The sequence below is a fragment of the Mauremys mutica genome, chromosome 10, assembly GCF_020497125.1.
Source record: "Mauremys mutica isolate MM-2020 ecotype Southern chromosome 10, ASM2049712v1, whole genome shotgun sequence".
Lineage (NCBI taxonomy): Eukaryota > Metazoa > Chordata > Testudines > Geoemydidae > Mauremys > Mauremys mutica.
Window position 1 is genome coordinate 76,324,273 of NC_059081.1, and position 27,427 is coordinate 76,351,699.

A 27,427-nucleotide genomic window follows, 5' to 3' on the forward strand; every position below is an offset into this window, starting at 1 on the left:
TCTACCTTTTTCCCTTTGTAAATAAACCTTTAGATTTTAGATTCTAAAGGATTGGCAACAGCGTGATTTGTGGGTAAGATCTGATGTGTATATTGACCTTGGTCTGGGGCTTGGTCCTTTGGGATCGAGAGAACCTTTTCCTTTTATTGGGGTGTTGGTTTTCATAACCATTTATCCCCAGGATGAGTGCACTGGTGGTGATACTGGGAGACTGGAGTGTCTAAGGAAATTGCTTGTGTGACTTGTGGTTAGCCAGTGGGGTGAGACCAAAGTCCTTTTTGTCTGGCTGGTTTGGTTTGCCCTAGAGGTGGAAAAACCCCAGCCTAGGGCTGTGACTGCCCTGTTTGAGCAATTGGTCCTGATTTGGCACTCTCAGTTGGGTCCCGCCAGAACCGCATCGTCACACCTTGACGTCTACGTCCTTCTGTTGCTGGGGCAGAACAGAGATCCCACCCTCGTCGCCACGTTGTTATATCCTTGAGGGCAGCAGTTTAGGAAGAAATCACTGGAGACACAGAGAGCTGTAAACCTTGGAGCAGCCATTTATTGCCACACACTGAACTAACCAAACCAGCCAAAACTGGCTGGGCTATCCCCTAATAGTCTAACTCAGTTGCCAGAGCAACAACAAGATTCTGTTACCACGACAACCAAATACACAACACCCCACTATCCCAGTATTTGTCTGTAACCAGCCCTGGGTGCTGGGACAAGGGAGAGGAAGGTAAGGAAAGTTTCGATGAGCCTAGGCAGCCGTGTGAGCTGATGGCTTTGTCTAACCAGTTGGGGAAGGCAAAGTTAGTGGAAAATGAGTGTCCCTATATCTTCCCTGTTCCCTGTGTGGAGGATTGTGACAGTGAAGGAATGTGCCTGTGTCTGTCAGGGGTAATGACTTGCCTATGGAGGAAGCTACCCCAGTCTCCAAGCAGTTGTCTGTGAACAGTCCTGTGTGCTGGGACAAGGGAAAGGATATCCCAAGCTGTGTGTCTGGTGAAGGGGAAGGTTTCTCCAGCTCTTCTTTGTCTGTGGAGCAGAGAGAAGGTGCCTCTCAGCCTGTGATGGTTGAGAGCAGTGCAGTTGTCTCAGAGTTGGTTCTGGTTACAACTAACGCCCAGAAAGGGAATGGTCCTAAATTTGTGTCTGCTAGGGAGAGTGACACTGTAACTAACAAGATCCCAGAGGACAAATGACTCTGGTACTGTTGCTTAGTGTGTTGCTGGGAAAGGGTGTAGCAACTTTATCTAATCAAGTTGATACCCTAGCAAGGGCACAAAGAAACCATAAAACTGATTTGATTTTGTTGCCCACTGACAGTGTGGAAATTTGTAACCAGAAGGAAATGATTCCTGAACTTGTGTGTTTTGAGACTGACAACTTGTATGTTGCCTAGTCAAGGCACCGAGAGAATTTCTCTCCTGTGTGGAGGAGTCTCTGATGTCCAATCTGGTGTTAGCTCCAACTGAAGCATTTTCTAGGCTAAGGACATCTGAGAGGCTCTTCCCTGTATGGACTTGCTGACGCTTGATGCTGTGTGAGCACCAAATGAAGGTACCCCTTCAAGCTCTTTCTTGTGTAAATTATCCGATGGGGAATAATTTGTGAGCTCAGACTGAATCTTTTCCTGCAGTTATTGAAGCTTTTCTTGCATTCCAAGTATTTATCGGTTCTCTCTCTGATGTGAAGCAAGGTTTGATCATCAATGAAACTTTTTCCAGTCGAGGCATTTATAGATACAGTGCCATGTGGATTCTGAAATGTTTAGGAAGGTATGAGCTAGAACTGAAGCTTTTCCCACCATCCAACCATTTATGGGGTCCCTCTCTTGTGTGGATTGTCTGATGTATATTAAGATTTGAACCCTCATGGAGGCTTTCCCACAGTGCAGGGTGGGCAGAAAAGTTTTGCTACTCTGCAACATGGTCAAAGGGCCACAGCGGCCACATTTCAGGTCGGAATCTGGGATAGGGTTGGTTGGACTGAGGTCTACATGCTGCAGTGTGGACACCAGAGCCCCAGATTTGAGCCTAGGTTAGTGTAGATGCTCAAGCCCAGGGTTCTCCGACATGTGCCAGCTGCAGAGGTGAAAGTAAGCTGGTACGGTGTACCGGCAAGAACTGGTATGCTGTGCCAGACTAGACTGGCTTCCCTGGGCCCTCTAAATCACCGCTGGAGCCCTGCCGCCCTGGGGTAGCGGTGGCAGGGCTCCGGCGGTGATTTAAAGGGCCTGGAGCTCCGCGGAGGCCAGAGCCCCGGGCCCTTTAATTTGCCCCTGAGCCCCGGGGCTCCCAGCCACCTCTGCAGCTGGTAGCTCCGGGGTGATTTGAGGGCCCTGGGACCAGGGCCGGTGCAACCATTTCGGCAACCTAGGTAGTCGCCTAGGGCACTGGGATTTGGGGGGTGCCATTTTCTTCGACAGTGACCGCAGCGGCCAGATCTTTGGGGGGAGGGCCGCCTGCAGCAAGTAAGGGGGGGGGCAACATGCAGGGGAACTCCCCACCCCAGCTCACCCCTGCCCTGCCTCCTCCCCGAGCATGCCATAGCTGCGTCACTTCTCCTGCCTCCCAAGCTTGCGGCGCCAATCAGCTTAGGCACCGCAAGCCTGGGAGGCGGGAGAAGTGAAGCACCGACGGCGTGCTCAGGGTGCTGGTGCTCGTGCTTGTGCGCAGAGCAGGGGTGAGCTGGGGCAGGGGGGCGCCTCAGGGCAGAGGGGGGGGAGCTGCCGCGGGGGGGGGCGGACCTCAGGGCGGAGGTGCGGGGGGTTGGGGGGCAAAGTGGAAGTTTCGCTTAGGGCCCGAAACATCCTTGCACCGGCCCTGCCAGGACTCCCAGCCACAGCCAGAGCCTCAGGGTCTCTAAATATGGAAAGGCCCTGCCTCTTCTGGCTGAGGCCACACCCCCGCTCAGGACTCCGTCAAGTACTTTACGTTACTGTCACCCCTGGCCAGCTGACTCCAGACCCAATGACCCTGGGCTTACATTGCAGTGTAGACAAACCCAGAGTGACATACAGGCATATCCTCATTAGAGTGCAGTGACACAACCAGTTCAGGAGAAAAAAAATTCCATGACTATCTTCAAAACTCACATCTGGAAAATGAAAGGGAAATAAACAAGGAAACACTTTTATATGCTTTATATACATAAAGTAAATGACAGGCTTAAAGGGAACTGGAAGGGAACTTTCATAACAAGACCATGTGGGAAAAACATCAAAAAAATTGAAGTATTGTTCTGAAAGGCATTAAAGTGGAAATATTGCAAATCCACTCTGGGGTGGAATTAATGAGCAGAGGTGAAAATGGGACAGTGCACCAATGAGAACTGGCTGCCGGTACCGGCCCGCACACGGCCGATGTTAAAGCGCTGCTGAGTTGCTTTAACGTCGCTGCCCTTTTTTTTCCTGGCAGGGCCACTGATGTGGGTAGCAAAAGGGGCAGCAGCTCTGGGGGGACCCTTCAAATCGCTGCCACGGTCCCAGGATTCCTGGCTACTGCTGCTGCAGCACCAGGGCTCCTGGTCCCCAGCCCCGCCCCTTCCACCAGAGGCCCCGCCCCTTCCAGTGACCAGAGCCCCCCCCCACCTTGCCCAGGAGGGACCTGGGGTACCAGTAAGTCCCTCTGCTTACTTTCACTCCGTTAACGAGTTACAGTCACACATCAGAAAGATTTTATAGCTCTCCCTCTCGTGTTTTCTTTCCTTCTCCCTTTTCTTTTATTTCATCCAGTTCTGCACATCATTTTAGCTAGCGCTGTTCTCCATCCATTTATTTCTCTGTCTGCCCCAAATCTCTTTCATTCCCTATCACAGATCGTTCGAGCTCAGGTTCCCAGTTCTCTCCCCTTCCTCCCCCTCTGCCCCAAGTGTCTCCACTTGCTTTCACTCTTTTCGCATTAGTTCGCTGCCCACCTCACCTTTCCCCAGGTTTCTCGATTTACTCTTGTTTTACTTTATTTCCTGCCCCCCCCTTGATTTCTTCTCTCCCTTCTGATGAAACCTGCCTCTCCCCTCCCCGCAGCCAGCTCACCTTCATCCAAATGACATGCCCTCCCCCGCCTCCCGCCCCCTCACCACAGCATCCCTTCCCCAGGGGCCTGGAGGTCACACCTGCCAGTCCCTGGGACCGGGTCTCGATCTCCCAGGCTCCCTGCTGGTGCAGAGTATCCCCCTTCTCCCCACACCTCCCAAATCACAAGTAATTTGGTGTCTTTGCCACCCCCACAGCTGCCTGTCCCCGAGCCCACCTAGCAGTTACAGCCCCAACCCCCACATCACCTCTGTCCCTGACCCTCCATCAGTTCTCATCCTGCAGCCCCACACATGCCCCTCAGGAACCCTATGCACCTGCAGCAGCTCCAGGAGTTATTCACCCCCCCCCAGCCCTTCCCATCCCTGGGGCTGCAGGGAGGGAGGGGGAGTGTCATAGAGATTAGATATTGGGGTTGGGTAGACAGGTGTCCTCCAAGGTCATGAAGATGAGCCAGAGGCTAGGTAGATGAGAGGCCTCCAGTATCACAGACTAGGATGACTGTGATTAGAGACACCCATTTTTTCATGCCCATTGGCCTATTCCCACCATGTCTCAGTAGCACTGTCTGAGCCAGAATTCCCAGAGTCCTCCTGTGCCAGAGGACAGTGACATACGGCGGCAAAAGCCTTGGGTGGATGAGATTGGCGGAGGTAGAGAAGCCACCCCCTGTTTTCCATACTTTGGCAGGGCAGACACCTAGCAGGGCCGCCAGGGTCGTGGGCACTGCATGGCAGAAAGCCTGAAGGAAACAGGAAACTTCCAATGTCACAAAGACAAGGGTGTGTGAGACTCCAGGGCGATATCCCCCCCATGTCTCAGCAACACTGTCTGAGCCAGGATCCTGTCCAGACCCAGAACCAGGGACGGATTCGCTGCCCGGTGAAAGAGGCTGGCAGGAAAGTGAAGATCGGGGCCTCGTTATCAGCATCAAAAAATGCCACCTGCCCCCATTCACAGTCCAGAGAAACCCGGATCCTTCTGGGGACCCGGCTCAGGGGCAGGGGGGTCTCAGGGAAGGTGAGAGCCTGGAACTGACACCCCCACCACTGCACAGCCCAGATCCCCCCCTCAGGGTTATGACCGATCCAGCCCTTCCTCCTCACAGACTCTCTGGCCACCCCCACAGCCCAGCATTCCCCATCCCCCACCTCCACCCCCCAGCAATGTCTCCCCAGGGTGAATCCCTCACAGCCCAGCACACAGAGCTCAGTGTCAAATCGCTCAGGGTTGTCGGGCAGATCCTGCCGGGCGTGTCCCCATCTCACATGTCTCCGATCCTCAGACAGGGCGAGCTGGGGATGAGCCGTGTCTGGATCCAGAGTCACCGTCACTGGGGACAGAGAGAATCAGAGCGTGAGGGGCAGAGCTCAGCCCTGGGGGAGGCGGGGACCATTTCTCACACTCCCCAGCAGCCCTGGGACAGGCCTGGATCCCAGGGAGCTGCCTCGGCCCTGGGCGCCTGACACCGAGCAGAGACGTCACTGCAGTTCTCAGCCTGGGCAATGGGACCCACTTTTGTACATTCACATTTGGTGACAGAGGCTGCAGCCCCCTGCTCCTCAGCTGGCTCTAGCTCAGATGGCAGAGGCTGGAGCATAGGGGCCGACTCCGTGGGCGCTCTGAAAAATTGGGCAGCTCCCCACCCCCCTGCCCAGCTCACCTCCACCTCCGCTCCGCCTCCTCCCCTGAGCGCACCGCGTGCCCGCTTCCCCCCTAGCTCCCAGCACTTGCACCTGTTTCGCTCGGCCGGGAGGGAGGGGGCAGGAGGGGGAAGGCAGCACGCTCGGGGAAGAGGTGGGGCCGGGACGGGGATTTGGAGAAGGGGTCCAATAGGGGCAGGGAGGGGCTGAGACTTTGGGGAAGGGGTTGGAATGGGGGTGGGGAAAGGGTGAAGTCGGGGTGGGGCCCGGGGGCGCGAGCACCCACCGGCACTGGGGGAAGTTGGCGCCTATGGTCTGGAGAGGAAAAGGGTCACAGAGATGAGAGCACCTGGTCTCTGATTTACAACGCCAGCCTGGGGAGCTGCTCCTCTGCCCTGAGTGCCTGGGACCCAGCAGAGATGCCCTGGCAGCTCCTCTCCCGGCTGCTGGGACCTGCTGTGAGGGCTTCAGAAACTGCCTCTCTCCCCCCTCCCCTGCTGGGGCTGCGCCTTGGAGGGTGAGAGAGGAGGAACCTGACGTTGTGCAGAGGGGAGTGAGAGGAGGGAGGCACCAGATATAAACCCAGGGGGAAGCTGCACGCTGAGCCCATCCTCCTGTCCCTGGCCTGGGCGAAGAGGAGGGGACAGGGCGTAGGGGCAGAACCACTCCAGCCCAGAGAGTGGTCAGTAGGGGCTGGCCTTGGGAAGAGAGAAGGGAGGAGGTGGCAGCGTCAGAGGGACACTGTATCTCTAGCGGAGGAAGAACTGGTGGCAGGATTGTTTGTGTGACTTCTGCGCGGGATCTCCTCTGCATTTCAGGGGGAGGGGGGGTGTCACAGTCGGTGTTGGTTTGGTTTGTGTCTTTAGCTATTTGTTTATAAAACTGTTTTCATGCATTTTTTTCTCTGAAGTGAAAGTTAATCTCTCCTGAAATCTCTCACCTGGTCTGCATGAGCCTAGGGATTGCCCTCTTTTTGTCTGAATTTCGGAGCACAATCCATGAAGCAATGCGTGGGAGAGCCCAGCCCTGGCCTAAGGAAAGGTCGGATGTTGGAGAAGAGCAATGAGGGTGTGACGGTGCTGCCCGTGGGAGCCAGCTGAGGTCACTCAATCAGGGTGAACTGCAAACAGAACAGGGCAGACAAACCCCAAATGCTGGTGGTTATTCCAATACTTAGATTTACCAACCAGCACAAAACAGCTTCTACAGCACCTCACTGGTCACTTAGAAGTCCAAACCATGCAGTTCCCTTAAAGTGCCCAGCCTCAGGCCTCCGTCCAGACACACCTGTCAGATATGATGATGATTCCTAAGAATCTTACTTCATCATATAAAAGAAAGGGTTCTTCCAATCCCAAAGGATTAGCCACATACCCAGGTTCAATTATAACTTAGATCTTACCCAAAATACACGCTATAGCCAATTCTTATTAACTAAGCTAAAATTTATTAAAAAAGAAAAGATAGAGAGTGTTGGTTAAAAGATTAATCTACAGACAGTCTTGAATTCAATTCTTGAGGTTCAGATACACAGTAGAGATGAGCTTGTAGTTGCCAAAAGTCCTTTTAGAAATAGTCCAGAGGTTATAGTCCAAGTTCCATATTCAGGGTGGCTCCAGTCAATGACTGGTGATCTCAATCCTTATGGCTTAAGGTTTCCCCCTCTTGAAACCCAAAGCAGATCTGAGATGAAGAAGGATCGTGTCCCAGGGTTCTTATACATTTCCAGCAGCCTTTCGGCCTGAGAAAACAATAGGCTTAATTCCTTCTCCCAAACATCCTGGCAATTAGCACAGAGTAATTTACCCATTAAACAGTTCAGATACAGGTTAGCACAACCTTCAAAGAGACACATAGACAATAATACTATTTTACTCAAGTATCATTATAAATGTTAATATTCCTTTTTTTGATCTTTGAATTAAAACTATAGCAATAGACAAGACTTGTTTGCTTGCATCCCAAGACCTGAGCAAACATTTCCCCTTCTACCTCTAACAATGCAGACTTGCATTTCAAAGCTCTAGTCATTTACATATCTTCCTAACCCGTCCTCAAGGTTCACCCATGGGTCAGGTCAGTCTATGAGTTAATTAACTCTTTCTGGCCCTTTCCCCTTTCAATGAGATATTATATCACAGTCATAACGTCACACCCCCAACGCAAAATTGATGCAGGAAGGGATGACACAAACATCACTGACTGCATCCCAAAAGCTCCCCATCCTGGGTTTTGTTTTATTACAGCTTGTATTGGGTTAGAAGCCATGTCACTGTATAACAGAAATGGTTTACCCAACTCATGTTCAATAACATGATTGAATCTTTTTATGAACTTAAGGTAAAACTTGGTTAGAACAATAGTGGATTGGATCTGCTCTTGCAGCAGGGTTCCTGTATGTTTCATGTGATCTTGCCAAGAGCTAAAGAAACTAGCTATTTTATTTATACAAGCTTTGGCAAATGCCTGGAACCCAATTAACATTAAACCAATGTAGATATTAATGTTGTTCATTGTACAGGAATCTTGGCATTTAGCCATGCAAGCAATATGGTAGTGTGCCTCAGTTTCCCTTTTAACACAGCACATTAGGTCTGGAATGTCTTTTCTCCTATGAAAAGTTCCAAGACTGTTTATAGGCACTAACAGTGAAACATTAGTATAACCAGGCCTTTTAACATAAAGTGGGTTCTTATGCATTACTTTTAACATGTTCAAGGGATTTACCATAAGATTAGGCACATTGTACATTTTTACATTTCTTGGTAATAGCAACACATTAGTTACAAACATTACCATCAGCAATAACAACAAATTTATTGCAGGTGTCCATCTACCATCATGTTTGCTATGCCACACCTTTGGCTCAATACCATTGGGGTTTGGGCCTTTTAGGGTTACCCTGTGGCTTTCCTTTGCAAAATTAAGTTTTTTCTTTTCTCCTTGTCCTGAAGGATTAAACCCTGATTTCTTTTGTTTAACAGAATTCACTGGCTGATGGGGTGGGCTTTGTTTGCTAACAGCTATTAGCAAGTCTTTCTTCTCCCTGCCAGCCAAATAATTTGCATCAACACAGACACTAGCTTTTAGATTTTTAGCTGCTACCCATTCCAAGGCTGGACTTTGTTTTACAGAGATATCACACAATTCCAAATAGTTTGAGGGTGAGAGTTCACTTGCTTTCCCCTGCATCCTCAAGCATTTAGCCATAAAACTGTTTCGCTTTGAAACACCAGTAACCAAATTTCTTTTTAAATCCTGAAGCACAGACTGGTTACTTACAGAATCAGCATGGAGACAGTCCTGTCCCAACACCATGGTCTTTCCAACAGGCTGGCCACACACAGCCACCTGGTTATATGGCTGCTCAACTTTCTTAACAGCTTCTACTCCATCTGAGACCTTCTCTAAGCTACCCACACTGGATCTCTCAAAAGGAAAGTCAGTGGATCCATTCACAACAGAAAATTTCTGGCTGTTAGGAAATGAAACTTTTTTGATTAAATTACTTTCACACCCTTCAGTCGCAGTAAACTGCTTGCACAGATTACCAGGAGGATTTCTCTCCTTAGCAGCTTCTCTAAGCAACAATTTACCTTTCACAGAAATTTTGCTCTTACCCTCTTCACCCAGGGCTTGCTCTAAAGGAACACTTTCCTGAGCCACAACAGACTCTTTCTGGGTTTTACTTACATCCATGATCACCTTTGGCCCTTCAGGCAGATTTCTAGACAATTCCCTTTTAGGCAAACTCATAGACTCACTAGATAAAAGGTTAGAGGTTCTCTCCTTCCCTCTGCAACTTTCCTCATAGTCACTGGCAACTTGCATGTTGTCAGGCTCAACACCCACAAGTTTAGGAATTATTTCTTCCTTGTTACAAGTTGTTAAACTGCCAGCAGGTAACACAATTAAATCACCTTCATGCTCTCCTTGTGCCCTGGCTGGGATATCACCCTGATCAGACAGCGTTGCTGCACCCTTTTCCAACCACACATTAGCAACTGGCAAACCACAAGCACCAGAATTGTCTGTTCTCTGGGATTTTGCTAAGACACTAACTGGATGCAACCTAGTCACAGTGCCATTCTCCCCAGCAGACACAAACTCAGGACCATTCCCCTCCTGGGCTTTAGCTGTATTTACAACCAACTCCGAGACAACTGAATCACCCTCAACCATCACAGGCTGAAAGGCCCCTTCTGTCTGCTCCACAGACACAGAAAAGCTGGAGACACATTCTCCTCCACTAGACACACAGCTTGGAATGTTACTTCCCTGGTCCCAGCACACAGGGCTGTTCACAGACAACTGCTTGGAGACCCAGGTAGCTCCCTCCATAGGCAAGTCAATACCCCTGACAGACACAGGCACATTCCCTTCACTGTCACATTTCTCCACACAGGACACAGGTAAGGGACAGGGACACTCATCTTCCACTATCCCTCCCTTCCCAAACTGCTGACTGGACAAAGCCATCAGCTCACAAGGCTGCCTAGGCTTATCCAGACTTTCCCTGCCAGGCACATTGCCTCTCCCAACAGATAAACTGCTGCTCTTTTTACTACACTGAGCTACTTCCAGCAAATCACAGTTACCCATTTTAGGTTCACTTTTACAAGCTGTACTAGCCACCAATCCATCACCCATCACAGATCTACCCTTTCTTTCCTCAGTTAGGGCTTTCACCTGACCACCTACTTTAATCTGCTTCTGAGAAATATTCTCCTCACCAATGAGATTTTTCTGCTCCTGATCTAATTCCAGATTCACTTCTGAGACATTAGACAGACATTCAGAAACTTCATTCACAGACAAACAGCTATTTCCCACCAGGTTAGAATCCCCCTCTGCATAGCCATAGCAAAACTGGTTAAACACAGAAAACTGCCCAGAGTAATACCACATATCCACACAGTTATAAACTGGATTTTCAAGAGGATACAGTTTCTGCTGTTCTTCCATTGCTTTTTTGACTTGGAGCCGAAGTCTGGCAGTTTCTTGTTGCATCTTCTGGGTCTCCTGTTCCAGCTCCTGTTGCCTCTGTCGAGCTTTTTCCTCAGCAGCCAGTAATTCCAGACGCCCCTTACGAGCTTTTTCTTCTCTCTCATCAGCCTCCTTCTTTCTTTTAGCAGCTTCTTTCTCTCTTTCAGCAGCTTCTTTCTCTCTTTCAGCAGCTTCTCTTTCGAATTCAGCTATTTTTTGCCTTTCCAGCAATCGAAGATCTGCTAGTTTCTGTTCATGCTCCAGTTGCAGTTTATTTGCTGCCTTATTTATTCTAATTGTTTCTGCATTTTCTGTAGCATCAGGTAAGGGCCGTGCTCCTGCCTCCTGATCACTGGCCGTTAACAGATCTCTCATTTCTTGATTTGTAGCTTTCTTTCTAAAGCTTATCCCCTTTCCTGAACACAAATCTTCCAGGGCTTTTTTGTCAAGACCCTCATATGCTCTTTGCTCATCCATTGCAACTGCTCCTTAACCAACCAAACTCTCAATACCAAAATTCCAATTTGGATAGCGTGGGGTTCTGACCCAAAGCTTAATTGACCTGGTTCTGTGGATCCTGCCGACTACGCCACTGTGACGGTGCTGCCCGTGGGAGCCAGCTGAGGTCACTCAATCAGGGTGAACTGCAAACAGAACAGGGCAGACAAACCCCAAATGCTGGTGGTTATTCCAATACTTAGATTTACCAACCAGCACAAAACAGCTTCTACAGCACCTCACTGGTCACTTAGAAGTCCAAACCACGCAGTTCCCTTAAAGTGCCCAGCCTCAGGCCTCCGTCCAGACACACCTGTCAGATATGATGATGATTCCTAAGAATCTTACTTCATCATATAAAAGAAAGGGTTCTTCCAATCCCAAAGGATTAGCCACATACCCAGGTTCAATTATAACTTAGATCTTACCCAAAATACACGCTATAGCCAATTCTTATTAACTAAGCTAAAATTTATTAAAAAAGAAAAGATAGAGAGTGTTGGTTAAAAGATTAATCTACAGACAGTCTTGAATTCAATTCTTGAGGTTCAGATACACAGTAGAGATGAGCTTGTAGTTGCCAAAAGTCCTTTTAGAAATAGTCCAGAGGTTATAGTCCAAGTTCCATATTCAGGGTGGCTCCAGTCAATGACTGGTGATCTCAATCCTTATGGCTTAAGGTTTCCCCCTCTTGAAACCCAAAGCAGATCTGAGATGAAGAAGGATCGTGTCCCAGGGTTCTTATACATTTCCAGCAGCCTTTCGGCCTGAGAAAACAATAGGCTTAATTCCTTCTCCCAAACATCCTGGCAATTAGCACAGAGTAATTTACCCATTAAACAGTTCAGATACAGGTTAGCACAACCTTCAAAGAGACACATAGACAATAATACTATTTTACTCAAGTATCATTATAAATGTTAATATTCCTTTTTTTGATCTTTGAATTAAAACTATAGCAATAGACAAGACTTGTTTGCTTGCATCCCAAGACCTGAGCAAACATTTCCCCTTCTACCTCTAACAATGCAGACTTGCATTTCAAAGCTCTAGTCATTTACATATCTTCCTAACCCGTCCTCAAGGTTCACCCATGGGTCAGGTCAGTCTATGAGTTAATTAACTCTTTCTGGCCCTTTCCCCTTTCAATGAGATATTATATCACAGTCATAACGTCACAGAGGGAGACCCCCCTCTGCCAGGGTAAAGGAGAGGGATGTGTCTGCCCTAAGGGGAGAGTGCTCTCTACGCATTCCTCTCAATTTAATATTGAAAGGGCCTATGAATGTCTATGAAAACCCCAGGGTCAGAGTTAAGGGGGTTTGGATGTTGGTCACTATCTGTTTCTATTCACTGGCGTGGGCATGAACTGAGCACTAAGGTTGGTGTCAGGACTGTTTGTGCGACTTCAGCTTGGGATCTCCTTAGCAGTGAATGTTTTCTTTTTAAGTCTGGTCGGTGTTGGTTTGGTTGGAAACTTTAGCTTCAAATTAATGGAAATGTTTTCATGGAAATTTTCTCCTTTTTTAAAGATAACCTGCACCTGCAATCTTACCCTGTCTGTGTGCTCCTGTCTCTGGTTCAGATAGCAGAGTGTCTGGAGATGGAAAGGATAAAAGAGAGGTGAGATTTCATGCTGTCATATTTATAACATCCCCACTCTCAACTGACATAATTATGTCTTACTAATGAGAGCGAAGCAGAGCCACACCCACCTCTTTAATAATAACTAATCTGAAACCTTCTATTTCAGGGGTCACAAACCTTTGGCACGAGGCCCATCAGGGTAATCTGCTGGTGGGCAGCAAGAGAGTTTGTTTGCACGGCCCCCTGCAGCTCCCAGCTGCTGTGGGTTTCACACAAGAGGCTCCTGTGCTGGAGGGACTCACCAGGATTTACGCCTTCCCTTTTGGCCCACACCAGCTGCTGTATGGGTCCAGAGCACAATGAAGGGCTGGGTCCACATTTCAGAAGTGGCCAGAAATGTTGGGTTCTAAACTGCTCTCGAGCACATGCCCTGTGCTCGAGTTGTTAGTTGGGAGAGAGAAAGTGAGATACCCCAAGCTGTGCTATATTTTTACCTTAATGATTTTGCCAAAGCTCTCTAAATGGATCAACGTGAGATATCCTGGGGCCTGGGCCCCTGCTACATCTGCTCAATTTGACGACTTTCCATTTTGTATTAAATAGATACATAACCTAATTATTAACCAATTGGCCAGAGTCTAACTCCTCCCACAGTCTCAGAGACACACCGTGATTTCCCATCCTAGATCCCAACTCTCAGTACCTTTGAATTTCCTCAAAGTCTCCATTAAAACAATATTTTCTTGGGAGAAATCACTGAGTCTCTTCTGTAGCTCCAGAGAAATCTCCATGGGCTGCTGGAACTTCCCCGCCTCACACCTGGGGAGAGAGAATTTCATTGTTACATTTCAGTCACTAACTCGCCATCATTCCTGGCTAGCGGAAGTCCCTGCTCTGCGGGGCCTGCAGCACAAACCATGGCTGTGCCACCTTCCCCCAAAAGCCCAATTCATGTTCTTCTGCTCTGGCCTGCACACAGCAGAGGAGGAGCCAAGTCTCCAGGGCCAATTCTCTCCATGTTTCTTGTGTGCATCGTGCTATGAGATCTTTCTTTCAGGTAGTAGACTGAGACCTCAGCTGCACCCAAACCAGCTCATTCCACACAGGTCTCCAGACAGATTTCCAGTGGAAAAGACACTTGATCCCTGCTGAGCAGGGTCTGATCATTACCAGTATGTCAGGGATGAAGGGCTCGTATTGCATCTCCAGAACCCTGAAGCAGCCAGTCCCCCAGGATGACACATCTCATGGGAATACTTTAGGTCAGTCTTTCCCACTGAATGGATATTCCAGAGTCTTCTATAAAAGACTGAGACCCTCTGGGTTAAGTTGATCAGAGAAATGTGTATCCAAAAAGTGACCCTGCCTCACACATTTTGCTGTAGAGCCCTGTGGAGATGTGTTGTTAATGTTCTCTCCAAGCCCTTTCACAGCACCGTGAAGTACAAGGGGGGTGAGAGAGACACGTACCCGCTCACGGTGCTTCTGAAGTCCTAGAGAGGAATAAACAGAAAAACAACCTTAGTCCCACGTGCTATGACGCCATCCACTGGGCATCCCAGGGAAGGGAATTTGCAAAATATGAGGAAAAGCAGCTTGGCCTGGGGCCCAGGCCATGGATCTGCTGACTCAATGTCACCTTTATATCTACGAGTGACACTGAGATCTCCCACTGCTGCACCCCAATGCCCATGATTCAGGAGCTGTCCTGTCCCTGCGGTGGGATCTGGGATCTTTCTAACTTAGTCTCACCTGCAGGAGTTCACTCGCTGGCTTCTGACCCTTCCCCTCCAGCTCACTGATCAGCTCACTGAGGCGGGAAATCTCCTCAGAGAGTTTACTGGCATTGTCATTCTGTATCTTTACAACCTTCCTGTCCAGCTTCTCCAGCTGGGCCAGCAGGAGTTGCTCTTGTTCCTCCAGGAACTGCCACAGTTGCTGAAATTCAGACACAATCTTCTGCCTCTCATCTTGTGTCTGGTCTATTAAAAAAAAATGGCAGGCCAGGGACATAGAATCTAGGGTCCTTTCATGGAGTGCAAAATGTGCAGGAGACACAATTTCTTTGCAAACTCTAAGGTGTCTGACACTTGACTTTACCCTGTGGTTAACAGGGAGAGGATTTTCTAACACGTTCCCACTAGGGTGACCAGACCGCAAGTGTGAAAAATCGGGATGGGGGTGGGGGTTAATAGAAGCCTATACAAGACAAAGTCCCAAATATCAGGACTGTCCCTATAAAATCAGGACTTCTGTTCACCCTAGTTCTCACCAGCCCTAATATCTCTCAATGGGAAGTTTCTATGACTAACATGGGCGGGACACTGTGTTATCAGAGGTCTATGTTAATCCAGACCCAGAGCAGAGGAGGCAGGACTCAGCACTACATTGACAGAGATGCCAGGGGAGAAAAAAGAATTGAACAATTAAACAAGGCAAGAAATGCCTGCAGACTCAGGCAGACGGCGCTGCCTGGGATATAGGTCAGTTCACCTTGGGAGGAGTTTTGTGAAAGCCGCAAGGGCTAGAAATGAACTGGAATGGAAGTTTAGATTCTGCAGAACATGTTGTCCTGATCCAGGCAGAGGATTTCGCAGGGCCAGTGTATGTGTGTGCAGACATGAATCTAACATAGCAATCCCTGGTCATGGAGAAACACACACAAGTCCACTTTCTCCAAGGCCACAGAGGAGTCTGTTTCACAACAGACCTCCCACTGCAAGTCTCTGCAGGTTAATAGCACTGGGCACCTACCAGATATTCCCAGGTTTTTCCCTCTCCAATCACTTTAAATCCCAGCAGCTTTTCTCTCTCTTCCCGCAGAGTCTCCAAATAGGCCTGAACCTTTTCCTGAAGAAACATAAATGATTTGAGTGAGTTTATGTTGAGAGTTCAGAGTGTGTTTGTGGAGAGGGGTGTTTTTCCATCGCAACCCAAGATTCTGTAGGTGACTGTCAGCTCTACAGGGTCCATGATATCAGGAACCACAAGAAAATCAAACCTCATTAACAGAGACTAGGATTGTTTTCTATTCAGACAGTTTAGAATTATTTGTCCTCTTTCTACACTGAGTAAAACCAGCAAGAAGCTGGAGTCACATGGTGGTGTCATAACTATAAAGGAAAGGGAACAGCCCTCCTGTGTACAATACTATAAAATCCCTCCTGGCCAGAGACACCAAAATCCTTTTGCCTGGAAAGGGTTAAGAAGCTCAGGAAACCTGGCTGAGACCTGACCCAAAAGGACCAATAAGGGGACAAGATACTTTCAAATCTTGGTGGGGGGAGACTTTTGTTTGTGCTTTTTGTTTTGGGGGTGGTTCGCTCTTGGGACTAAGAGGGACCGGACATCAATCCAGGCTCTCCAAATCTTTCTGAACTAGTCTCTCATATTTTAGACTTGTAAGTAACAGCCAGGCAAGGCATGTTAGTTTATCTTTGTTTTCTCAACTTGTAAATGTTTGTTTTTGCTAAGAGGATTTACCTCTCTTTGCTGTAACTTTGAACCTAAGGCTAGAGGGGGTTCCTCTGGGCTCCTTGAATCTGATGACCCTGTAAAGTTATTTTCCATCTTGATTTTACAGAGATGATTTTTACCTTTCTTTCTTTAATTAAAAGGCTTCTTTTTAAGAACCCGATTGATTTTTCCTTGTTTTAAGATTCAAGGGGGTTGGATCTGCACTCACCAGGAACTGGTGGGGGGAAAGGAGGGGGAATGGTTACTTTCTCCTTGTTTTAAGATCCAGGGGTTTGGATCTGTGTCCACCAGGAACTGGGTGGAGAAGTCTCTCAAGGCTACTGGGAGGGAGATAGTCTGGGGGGAAGGTAGACAGAGTTTCCCAAATAACTCTTAAAGGATTTGGGTGGTGGCAGTAAAACCAGATCTAAGCTGCTAATTAAGCTTAGAGGTTCTCATGCAGGTCCCCACATCTGTACCCTAGAGTTCAGAGTGGGGAAGGAACCTTGACAGGTGGTGAATCAATAAACCTACATTTGACAGTTTCCGCTAACACCTTTGGCTGGTGCTTGGCCACATACACAATAACACAGTTCAGACTGCAACCCGGTCTAATCCCAATGGTATCCGCGCTCTGGGGCCCTTCTGTCTTTGGATTCCAGGTGCTGGGGGTCCGCACAGCGTTTGGCTCAGGGACCCCCCTAGTGCTGGTCGACCTCTGAGTATTAACCCCTCAGGGAGCAATACGGGAATTCAGAACCCCCGTGGGAAACCTCAGCTCCCTGCTGGGCCTGGGATTGTCATCAAGGCCTCGGCCTTGAAATGGCCACACTTCATTACAAGCAGGATCTGTCGGGGAGGCAACATGGCCCAGTGGCTGGAGCTTTGGCCTAGGCCTTAGAAGAACCGGTTTCTGTTCCCAGCCACTCATTCTTCTTTGAGTGCTTGCTCATGTCCATTCCATGTAGGGTGTGCGCGCGCTGCGTGCACGTTCGTCAGAGACTTTTTACCCTAGCAACTCAGTGGGTCGGCTGGGCGCCCCCTGGAGTGGCGCCACCATGGCTGCGGATATATACCCCAGCCGACCCACCCACTCCTCAGTTCCTTCTTACCGCCCGTGTCGGTCGTTGGAACTGTGGAGTGCAGCGTAGCTGACCTCCACCTCCCTAGCATTCTCTGATAGTTCTTATTCTTGTTGTGTAAATAGTTCTCAAATTCGTTAAATTTAGATAAGATAGTTAGCTTTTAGTGGTTTAGTTACAGTTTAGTTACAGTTTAGTGAGTTAGTCGGGCTCGGGGCTTAGGCCCTACCCGCACCGGAGCCGGAGCTCATGCCCGGCTCCCCAGGATTCAAGCTGTGCTCGGCTTGCCATCGCCCGATGCCTACAGGGGATCCACATTCCTCCTGTTTGAAGTGCCTCGGGGAGTCACACTTATCGGCTAAGTGCTCAATTTGTAAGTCGTTCAAGCCTCGTACAAAGAAAGAGAGAGAGACATTAGACTTAAGCAGCTCCTCATGGAGGCAGCTCTTACCCCTCCGTCTTCTGCACCGAGCGCAACCCCTTCGGAATCAAAGCGCGCCTCTTCGGCACTGGGCCGCACCGGTGCGGCCACTACACCTCGGCACCGGACGCCTGCTTCCAAGTCAGGCCAGAACCGCTCGCTTTCACCTCAAGCGAGAAAGTCTAAGACCCCTGCCGCCCCGGCACCGCCCGCGGTGCGGCACGAGGGCACGGCTCCACCGCACCGGCCGGTCCCTGCAGCCATGGCACTGCCTGCTGAGCCGTTGCCGTCGACTCCGGTCCACCAAGGGCCATCGAGTCCGGCACCTATCTCCCCGGCACCTGCCGCGGTGGAGTTGATCGTCCCATCCACGCCGGAGGTCTGTGAAGTGGCGAGGGACTTGATCGCGATCTCGGATGCGGCACCGCCGCCACCCCCGGCACCGCCGGTGCGGGTCATCCAATCAATTGGGAAACCGGCCCTGATCCATCGACCTTCAGTCAGTGCCCCCGACCGGCACCGCTCCCGATCACGGTCCCATCGGCGTTCCAGATCCCGGCACCGGTCGCGTTCGTCCCGCCACTCGCAGTACCGGCACCGCTCCTTGACAAGATGCCGGTCGGACTCGCGGCACCATTCCCGTTCCCGCTCGCCGTCTTATTACTCTCGACGTCGTTCGAGCTCCCGGCACTGATACCGGCACCGCTCCACCAGGAGCCGCTCTCGACGCCGATGCTCTCGGTCACGGTCGACCTCCCGGCACCGTCCCGGTCGCAGGTCCCGGAGCCGCTCTCGGTACCCGAGTCCCTCACGGCACCGCTCCCCGGTGCGGAAGAGCACCAGGTCGGTGGGGACGTCGGCCCACGGCCTATCTGCTCCACCATGGCCTTCTCGACACCTCTCGGCTTCGTCTCAGGCGGGTAGCCACTACTCCCAAGACCCAGAAGCAGATGTGCCGGAGGGTTTATTTCAGGACTCCCGCTCTGAATCGCAAAGAGTCCAGCAGTGGCCCTTTTGGACAGCTTGGGCTTATCACCAGGCCAAGGTGCTCCCATAGCTCTGTCGCAGACCGTCCCTTCCGACCGTCGGGCCCCTGAGGCAACCGTAAGTCGCCCTCCACCAGCTGGATGCACAGCTGGATGCACAGCTGCCTCCTACCACCACCTCACCCGAGCAGCTGGAGCAAGAGCCTCAGCAGGAGGAGCTCCTCCAGGAGGTCCTCGCCCCCGGTGTTTCATCCTCTTCCTCACCGGATGAGGCGGTGGCGGGTGCATCGTCAACGAGCCCACCCCCAGTGGACCTCGCTGCGCATCAGGACCTCCTCAGGCGAGTTGTGCTTAACATTAACCTCCAGGTGGAGGAGGTCGAGGACCCGGTCTGCAGCATTCTGTCGGCAGATGCGCCCACCAGAGTAGCTCTGCCCTTTATCAAGACTATCCAGGCGAAGGCTGATACGCTGTGGCAAACGCCGGCTCCCAGCCTGTCTTTTTCCTTCCTGATCTATTTTTATAAGAACATTAAAATGGCCGTACTGGGTCAGACCAAAGCTCCATCTAGCCCAGTATCCTGTCTACCAACAGTGGCCAATGCCAGGTGCCCCAGAGGGAGTGAACCTAACAGGTAATGATCAAGTGATCTCTCTCCTGCCATCCATCTCCATCCTCTGACGAACAGAGGCTAGGGACACCATTCTTACCCATCCTGGCTAATAGCCATTAATGGACTTAGCCACCATGAATTTATCCAGTTCTCTTTTAAACGCTGTTCTAGTCCTATAGTTTCTTTTTCCTGTCCCTCTCCTTCTGCTTCTGTTCAATCAAAATCTGACTTAGCTGGCCAAGGCTGTGTGTTCTGAACACTGCTGTAAGCCTGTGAGCAGAAAGCAGCTAAATGCCGTGCCCCAAGCAGCCCGATGGGGGTACAAGCTTGCTAGGTCTCTGAGCGGCTGGCAAGGCCTTGTGCTAGGCCAGAGCCAGAAGCTGCATCTTCTATCTTTGCTGTTCTCTTCTTTCCCCGTTTGTGTGCGTTCGCCTTATCTTGGACTTTATGGGATTGGACTTTCACAAGAGACACCACAACAGTGACAGCTCCAGCCCATCTCAGCTGATCTCTCTGATTTCCCCAGGACAGCTGTTACCTTCTTCAAAACCATCCAAGAGACCGTCACAGAAGGAACTTTCCTTCTAAAAACTCTCCCAGCTAAAGAGACAGGGCACAGGGGATGCTGTTAAAGACAAGCCTTACTGACTACTTTACATTTCCATTGCTTTAACTCTGTCTCTGTTTCTCTCTGTGTTTCAGTAACACACTAGCAGGGATGTGAGAGGTGTGTTTGCCATGGCACTAAGCGGGCTGAAGTCTCTCTACCAAACCCCCAGCTTTGTTTCACCCGTTCAGTGTTGGACGGTGACAGGGGCACGTTAACACCTTTCACTCTTTCGGGGCCCTTGAGCCTGTTTAAATGACCACAGAAGTTCCCGCCCCCTGTGTGAGTGGCATGGGGGACTGAGCGTCTTTTCTCCTTTCTCCCCTCGAGGATGCCAGAAGCCCCATAGACGGGGCGTGGCTCCTCCCCCTGCACACGCCATTAGTCTGGCCACAGGCTGAGACAACACAACTGTCCCAGGGCACAACTGCAACGTGGTGAAGGTGACACCTGGGTCGGAATCTGCTTTGGTTTATTAAAAACCCGGGTTTCGGCATTTCCTACAAAACTAAATCTGTTTTCTAAATCGCTTCTCTGCTCAGGCTGCGTCTACGCCCCCTTGTGTCGGTAGAACGTATGTCGCTCAGGGGTGTGAATGAGTCACCCCCAAGGGACACAGTTACACTGACCCAAGCGCCGGTGTGGGCAGGGCTATGTCGCTGGGAGAGCTTCTCCTGCCAACATGGCTACGGCTCTCGCTGGGGGTGGGGAGTCTCAGCGGCTACACTAGGGAGCTAACGGCGGGGCCACTGCACCGGTGCCAGCGTGAGCTCCCCAGAGCAGCCACCACCTCAGGGCAGTGACGATGGCCCTGACTGGGGACACAGTACGGGCCTGTCACCTCCAGGGCACTGGGTTCTCTTCTGCCCCCGGCAGGAGTGAACAAACGTCTGTATGACGTGGTGACCATTCACAGACCGGTGAGGAATGAGCTGGTGTGAGGGGAGCTGATCTCAGTCCAGTGGCAGGTGGGCAGATGGCCACAGAACAATGACCAGCAGGAACATTGGAATCTATTGGCCATCAAAGCATGGAGGCTGAGGAGTGAATTGCCCACGGGACCGAACTCATCCTGTCCCCAGAGCTAGTCTCGGTAAATCGGGGTGAAGCACATTGACGGGACACCTCGGGGAAGCTTGCACAGCCATTGCTGGGGCTGCAGCTAGTCTGTGGCTGGATACACAGAGACTCATTCTCCAGTCCCTCAATTCAGCATTTGTCACGGGCAAGAAATTCAGAGTAAAATACGACACTAAAATATGATAATGATTAATGGGGAAAAACCTGTTTCTTTCTAGGTGTGAAACAGGGAAGTTCCAGCAGCTGGAGGACACGTCTCCTGATCTGGAAATCAGTCTTGGTTATTGGTGCCAAGAAAACCGGTGCTCTGAAGGAGACTGAGGAAAATCAAAGGTACCGAGAAGGGAGCTAGGCGGGAAACGTTTCGGACTTCCGGAAGTGACGGGCTCTGACCAATTAGTGGCAATAGATGCTAACATAAAACTGAAACAAATCAGAGTGAACCAATAAATGATCATTCCTGACTCAGGGGAAAAGGCTGGGTGGGGCCGAGTTCCAAGGCAACAGCAAACGGTTCATAATCTGCAGTCATTTGAATGTGATTCATTTTTCCACTAACAAGTTTCTCTGAAGTGGTGAGAAATCCAGGGTCCGGGGAAGGGAGCCGTGGCCCATTCTCTTGTCGGACAGTCCAGTTGTGGCTTAGTCCTGTTTATACATAGAGAAAAGAGTCCAATACAAACAGTTTAATCCAGCGAGAAAGTCAGTCCATTGGCAGATAGAGCCGGGAGCTGGTGGGGGGCAGAGCTGGATTCTACCTCACTGTCTGACCTTGGTCAGGTCAGGTCACCTCTCCCTGTCTCGATCGTTACAGTGTGGAGAGGAACAATGACAGACCCCACAGGAGGGTGCTGGTTTGGTGCTTAACCACATGGCAAAGGAACGAGAGCCCCAAATTCCCCCTGGTGCTTTGGGAGCCAGGTTTGCTGTTTGAATTCTGCAGTTCAGATGACGTCAGGCCTGGGCGTTTCTCTGGCCTTAGGGGCCTGCTTTGCTCACAGCTGTGATGGCCACGTGGCTAAGGCGTTGGACTCAAAATCCAAGAGGTTTTCCCTGCACAGGTTCAAATCCTGCTCACAGCGAGGCCTGTGTTTTAGCCAGGGGTGGCTGAGCCTCCCCCAAATGGCCGCCCATGCAGGGGGGAACACTGGGGATGTGGGGCGAGTCACCCCTCTGTGGGCCCATTGTCATCTTTCCAGAGAAGTGGGGGCTCAACCTGCACCCCTTTCCGCTCTGCCTCTTAACCCAATGCCCTGCTCTGCCTCCTCCCCTCCCCCCTCCGCCTCTTCCCCCAAGGCCTGCGCCCCACCCCCGCTCAGCCTTTTCCCCCGAGCCCCCTCCCTCTCTCTGCCTCTTCCTGCCCCTGCTCCGCCTCCTTCCCCAAGGACCCTCCACCCCCCGCTCACCTAAGGCAGGAAAAAGTGATGGGGGCCTGGCCCCCTGGCAGCCCCCCTTAGGGGAAAGGGGCAGAGAGGAGAAAGCAGCAGGTGAGTGGCGTCTTGGGGGAAGAGTGAGGGGCAGGTAGGGGGTCTGGGGGGAGGGGGCGGAGGGCAGTGAACAGCAAGTGGGCGGGGCCTTTCAGGAAGGTGCTTTAGTCAAAAAGAAGCTATTGTGATACACAGATGGGCTGGGATATGCTGGGAGTCAGATTAGATGCTCTAATGGTCCCTTCTGGTCTTAAGGCTACTAATTTATGAAAAACTGATGTTTTATTGTGTAGCGGCTCCATGCACAGACTGAACAGTCATTGTCAACGAGGCTGGCCAGGGGCAGGACATCAGCTTTGAGGGGAGGGGTGGGTGTGGCAGTGACATCACAAAGGCCTTTTGCAGGAACTCGGCCTATTGGGCAAAGGTGGTGGGGAGGGGGTGACCTCACAGAGAGACCCCGACATCAGCCGGGCAGGACCGAGGTGCAGGGCCAGGCCAGTCTCTGAGACCCCCCCCCTGGCTTTGCTGCCACAAGTCTCCTTTGCGAGGTCTCTCCTCGAGGGCTGAGAGAGAATTAGGATTCACGGCTGTGAGCATGAGGAGGAACCTCTGTGGAGTTTTCTCCTTTCCTGCCACTGACTGTGCCGAAAACAAACTTCCCTTTGACAAGGTAAGAGGCTGAGAGAGGTTTGGAACCTGTTCAGTCTGATCCACCTGGCGCAGGCAGCACTCTAGGCCCAGGAAACACTGGCTTCAGGTGCCAGAAGTTGATTTCCTACCTAGGATTTGATGGTTGGAATCCCTGGGGACATTGGGGTTTGTCCTTTTTGGTTTCCCTTTTCCTCTTTCCTCCCTCCTTTCGCCTCTTCTCTTGCTTCTTTTCTCCCTTTCCCCTGCTTCCCTCCCTCTACCAAGGAGGGGTGTGTGGAGTGCGGGCGGGGGAGGGGGTTGCTCTCATTGCGGGAGGTCCTCACCAAGAGGTGGGGCTGGATCTGAGAGTGATCCCCTCTGATGGTGACCTGGGCCGTCCTTTGGGACATCCGGTGAGACCCCTCAGCCTCCCGCCCCTCAGAGGGGCTCAGGGCTGATTGGCCGAGCAGGTGGCTATCGACAGCGAGGAGACTCCAATGTACAACCAATCCAATGTACGGGATTAATCTGGCTACTTCTCTCCATTAATTGCCTCTTGGCAGGTCATGATTTCCCCTAATGTTCTAGGTCTTGTAAAATACTTGCTGAATAGTTACTATGAACCACTGTTGGTCTGTAGCTCACTTGAGAGCCTGCACCCGGCTCCGCTCTGCCTCTTAACCCGATGCCCTGCTCTGCCTCCTCCCATCCCCCCTCCGCCTCTTCCCCCAAGGCCTGCGCCCCACCCCCGCTGGGCCTGTTCTCCCGAGCCCCCTCCCTCTTCCTGCCCCTGCTCCGCCTCCTTCCCCAGGGACCCCCCACCCCTCGCTCACCTAAGGCAGGAAAAAGTGATGGGTGCCTGGCCCCATGGCCCCCTGGCAGCCCCCCTTAGGGAAAGGGGCAGAGAGGAGAAAGCAGCAGGTGAGTGGAGTCTTGGGGGAAGAGTGAGGGGCAGGTAGGAGGTCTGGGGGGAGGGGACGGAGGGCAGTGAACAGCAAGTGGGCGGGGCCTCGGGGGATGAGGATGAGCAGGGGCGGGGCCTCTGTGGCCGGGCCATGGTCTGGGCACCGGTGGCCCCCCAACTTCTAGGGGTCACTCATCTGAAACCCAGGATGAAAGTGACATGGGCCTGAGTCTTGTTGGGGCTGAGGCTACATCACACCTTTACCTTCAGGGCTCTACCGGGGCATAAAGCCCCCGGACACGGCCAGAGACAGGGCGAGGGGCCTCAGCACGGGAGAGAGTCAGGCCCAGAGTTAGACGAGGGGGGCAGAGAATATTCTTCATTCTGGTTAGTTACACGTCGCCCTTGCTAGAAATCCTTCCTGTATTTGCTCCAGTTGGCTCCCTGCAGAAGTGAGGTAATAATTGGAGACATACCAATCTCCTAGAGCTGGAAGAGACCTTGAAAGGTCATCGAGTCCAGCCCCCTGCCTTCACTAGCAGGACCAATTTTTGCCCCACATCCTGAAGTGGCCCCCTCAAGGATTGAACTCACAACCTTGGGTTTAGCAGGCCAATGCTCAAACCATTGAGCTATCCCTCCCCCAAGTGAGAGTAAGCTCGGCCGTGCCTGTAGCCCTGGGCCCTTTAAATCACCCCTGGAGACCCCGGCCACAGCCGCTGCCCCGGGGGCTCCAGCAGCAGGGCTCGGGCGGCCATTTAAAGGGTGCAGGGCTCTGCTGTGGTAGCAGCAGCCGGAGTCCCGGGCCCTTTGAATGGCCCCAAGCTCTGGGGCTCCCAGCAGCCTCCGCAGCTGGTAGCTCTGGCGGTGATTTAAAGGGTGCAGGGCGCCCAGCCGCTTCTACTGCAGTCGGAGCCCTGGGCCCTTTAAATCTCGATTCAGAGGGCCTGGGGCTCTAACAGCCCCGCCTCTTCCACCCGAGGCCCCGCCCTTTCCGGTCCAGGCCCCGCCCCCCGGCTCAGGACTCCCGCGTACCGGTAAGTCCTTGAAGTGACTTTCACCCCTGACTCCCTGACTCTGTAGCGCTGCCCCGTCCCCCTGTTTGTTCCTCAGAATTAGCCGGTTCTGTCACTTCCTAGCAGCAATCCCGCCATAACACGACAGCCTGAAATCGCAGCTCTCCCCTCCCCTCGCGCTGGACTTGCTGCCAGCCGAACTGGAGAAAACGTGGGGAACGGCTCTGGCAGAGGGTGTGAAAAAGACCCAGGGAAAGGGGGAGTTTCACAGGGATTTCCTCAAGTGAGGAGAAACGTGGGGTCCCAGTTAGTGCCCAGAAACCCCTTCAGGGATCAAACCAAGCAGAGGCCCAGCTCACCCCGCTCGGGGCTCCACGGGGGAGTGAGCAGGGGGCTGCTGTGACACACACAGACTGTGGCTGAGGAGGGGGCTGCCAGGCCTCCCCCCCCCAGTCTGACACTGAGGGAGGAGGGGGGTGTTATATCCTTGGGGGCAGCCGGTTTAAGAAGAAATCACTTGAGGCCAGAGAGCAGACAGCTAACTAAACTGCCATTTTATTTACAGACACAGAGCTCACCCAACCGGCTGAAACCGGCTGGGCTATCCCCTAATAATCTAACTCAGTTGCCATAGGAACAAAAACCATGACAACCAAATACACAACATATTCCTCCCCCCCCTAATAAGAAAATCCCTTAAATACAACACACACTAGACTAGAGAAGGAGGGTAGACTGCCTCCATTCCCGGCTAAACCCTGGGGATTATTTTGCCCCATAACCGTGGGTTCACCCTAGCTAAAGATCCAGCCGATGAGGAGGCCTTCTGTCTCTGGGTGGATTACGGTGAACTTCTGGTGTTGTTGCACCCGAAAGTACCATGGGCTCAGGGTCCGCAGCACAAACGGGTGAGGAGGTGGTATCAGCTCGTGCTGGGCAAAGGGGCATCTCAGCCGCCGGCACTAATGGAGGAGAACAGTCAGGAACAGGTGATTCATGATTCGGTGTCTCACCAGAAGAGGTGAAGTCAGACCCGTCAACTGCAGATGTGTCCTGAGGACTGGCATGACCTGGCAACAGCTGATCTACATGTCGCCGCCAGGTAAGATTCTCTGCAGTCCGGACTGTGTAGGAAACAGGTCCTGTTTGAGTGATGACTGTGTCCGGGACCCATTTAGCTCTGGAAGTATAATTCTGAGCCAAAACTGGCTGCCCTGGGCTAAAGGTTCGGTCTTTTAGATATTTTGGTGGACTGTCAGGTTTAATGTTCAGTGTCACAGTGATTCCCTTCATACTTCCCAAATCATCTCCAAAAACAGCAGCATGTTTCCTTAGTATAGGGGTTAGACTGGTTTCTTCTTTAGTCATCCGGTGCACTTCTGCCCAGTTCAGTTGAATCTTTCCATGCCAAGACCTACCCCTTAAGGCTGGGTAGTTACCTCTCACCACAAACAGTGGCAATTTAGCCGCCTGTCCATTGAGCTCCACCTTAACATCAATACTGCCCAACAGGGGCACAGCTTCTCCCGTATACGTCTTCAGAACAGTTTTTGTTGCCTTAAGCGGAAGATGCTGTAGCTTTTCTTTATACACAGTCTCGGAGACCAGCGAGACGGCTGCACCGGTGTCCAGTTCCATGCGTATAGGTTTGCCATCCAACAACGGGGTTACCCAGTATTCATGTGAGCCCCCTGCCAAAGACAAAACATGCAGTGGCACTTCCTCTTGCGCTGAGGTGTCACCTTGATCATCCTGGGTCTGCTCTAGGGTATGCAGGGTTCTGACTCTGCACAGTTTTGTGGGTCGGTTCTTGTGACACTTTTTGCACCCTAGGGGATGCACCGATGGATTGTGCCTCCCTTGTAGCCAGTTCCATGGAGGCAGCAATATCAACAGCCTTCTGTAAGGTAAGCTGAGCCTCTGTCAGTAGGCGCTTCCCACAGTATAGCTTCACTGTAGAGGCCACACACTAACCTGTCACGCAGGGCCTCATTTAACATCTCTTTAAATTCACAGTGTTCTGCTAGCTTTTTTAAAATGGCTACAAATTGTACAACGGTTTCATCTTCCTTTTGGTCTCTTTGGTGGAACCTAGATCTTTCAGCAATTACCAGTGGTTTGGGGGAAAAAATGGGACCCCAGGATTTCCACAATGTCACTGTAAGATTTAGTCTCAGGCTTAACAGGGTGTAGTAAGCTGCGTAGCAGGGAGTAGGTTTTAGCCCCTACAACACTTAAGAATATTGGCACCTTCTTCGCTTCTGTAATGTCATTTGCAATAACAAAAAGCTCAAAACGCTCAGTATACACATGCCACTGCTCTATATTCTCATCAAAAGGTTCCAGGGGCCTGGTCAGAGTAGCCATGATTTTTAGTTTCACTTTCACAGTCAGTGTAAACAAGCAGTATTTTTCTTTGTTTATTCTTTACCTTGACTTCTACTTCCTTCTGTTACTGGAGCAG

The 27,427-nt window shown here is 51.3% G+C and overlaps 1 protein-coding gene, 1 long non-coding RNA gene and 1 other non-coding gene across 6 annotated transcripts; 2 read left to right on the plus strand and 1 right to left on the minus strand.

The window, feature by feature from the left end:
* Positions 1 to 519: 519 nt before the first annotated feature.
* Positions 520 to 26,025, plus strand: LOC123343436. Of its 2 annotated transcripts, XR_006572239.1 has the most exons (4): positions 520 to 724; positions 12,684 to 12,774; positions 21,202 to 21,316; positions 25,980 to 26,025. It is a non-coding gene; the product is annotated as an uncharacterized LOC123343436 (long non-coding RNA). The 2 variants fall into 2 exon arrangements; XR_006572240.1 differs by lacking the exon at positions 25,980 to 26,025 and having other exon boundaries at positions 21,202 to 21,335.
* On the minus strand, positions 4,301 to 27,427 carry LOC123343435 (tripartite motif-containing protein 15-like). Of its 3 annotated transcripts, none has more exons than XM_044978560.1 (6): positions 27,395 to 27,427; positions 14,491 to 15,588; positions 14,209 to 14,231; positions 13,442 to 13,557; positions 12,707 to 12,748; positions 4,301 to 5,357 (listed from the first exon to the last, which is right to left on the minus strand). In XM_044978560.1, exons 2-6 carry the CDS (start codon positions 14,749 to 14,751, stop codon positions 4,843 to 4,845), a joined length of 957 nt encoding a protein of 318 aa, XP_044834495.1. In that variant the 5' UTR covers positions 14,752 to 15,588; positions 27,395 to 27,427; the 3' UTR covers positions 4,301 to 4,842. The 3 variants fall into 3 exon arrangements, with proteins under 3 accessions (XP_044834495.1, XP_044834494.1, XP_044834496.1); XM_044978559.1 differs by lacking the exon at positions 27,395 to 27,427 and adding an exon at positions 17,506 to 17,740; XM_044978561.1 differs by lacking the exon at positions 27,395 to 27,427 and having other exon boundaries at positions 15,493 to 15,937.
* TRNAL-CAA lies at positions 21,984 to 22,065 on the plus strand. The gene has a single exon. It is a non-coding gene; the product is annotated as a tRNA-Leu (tRNA).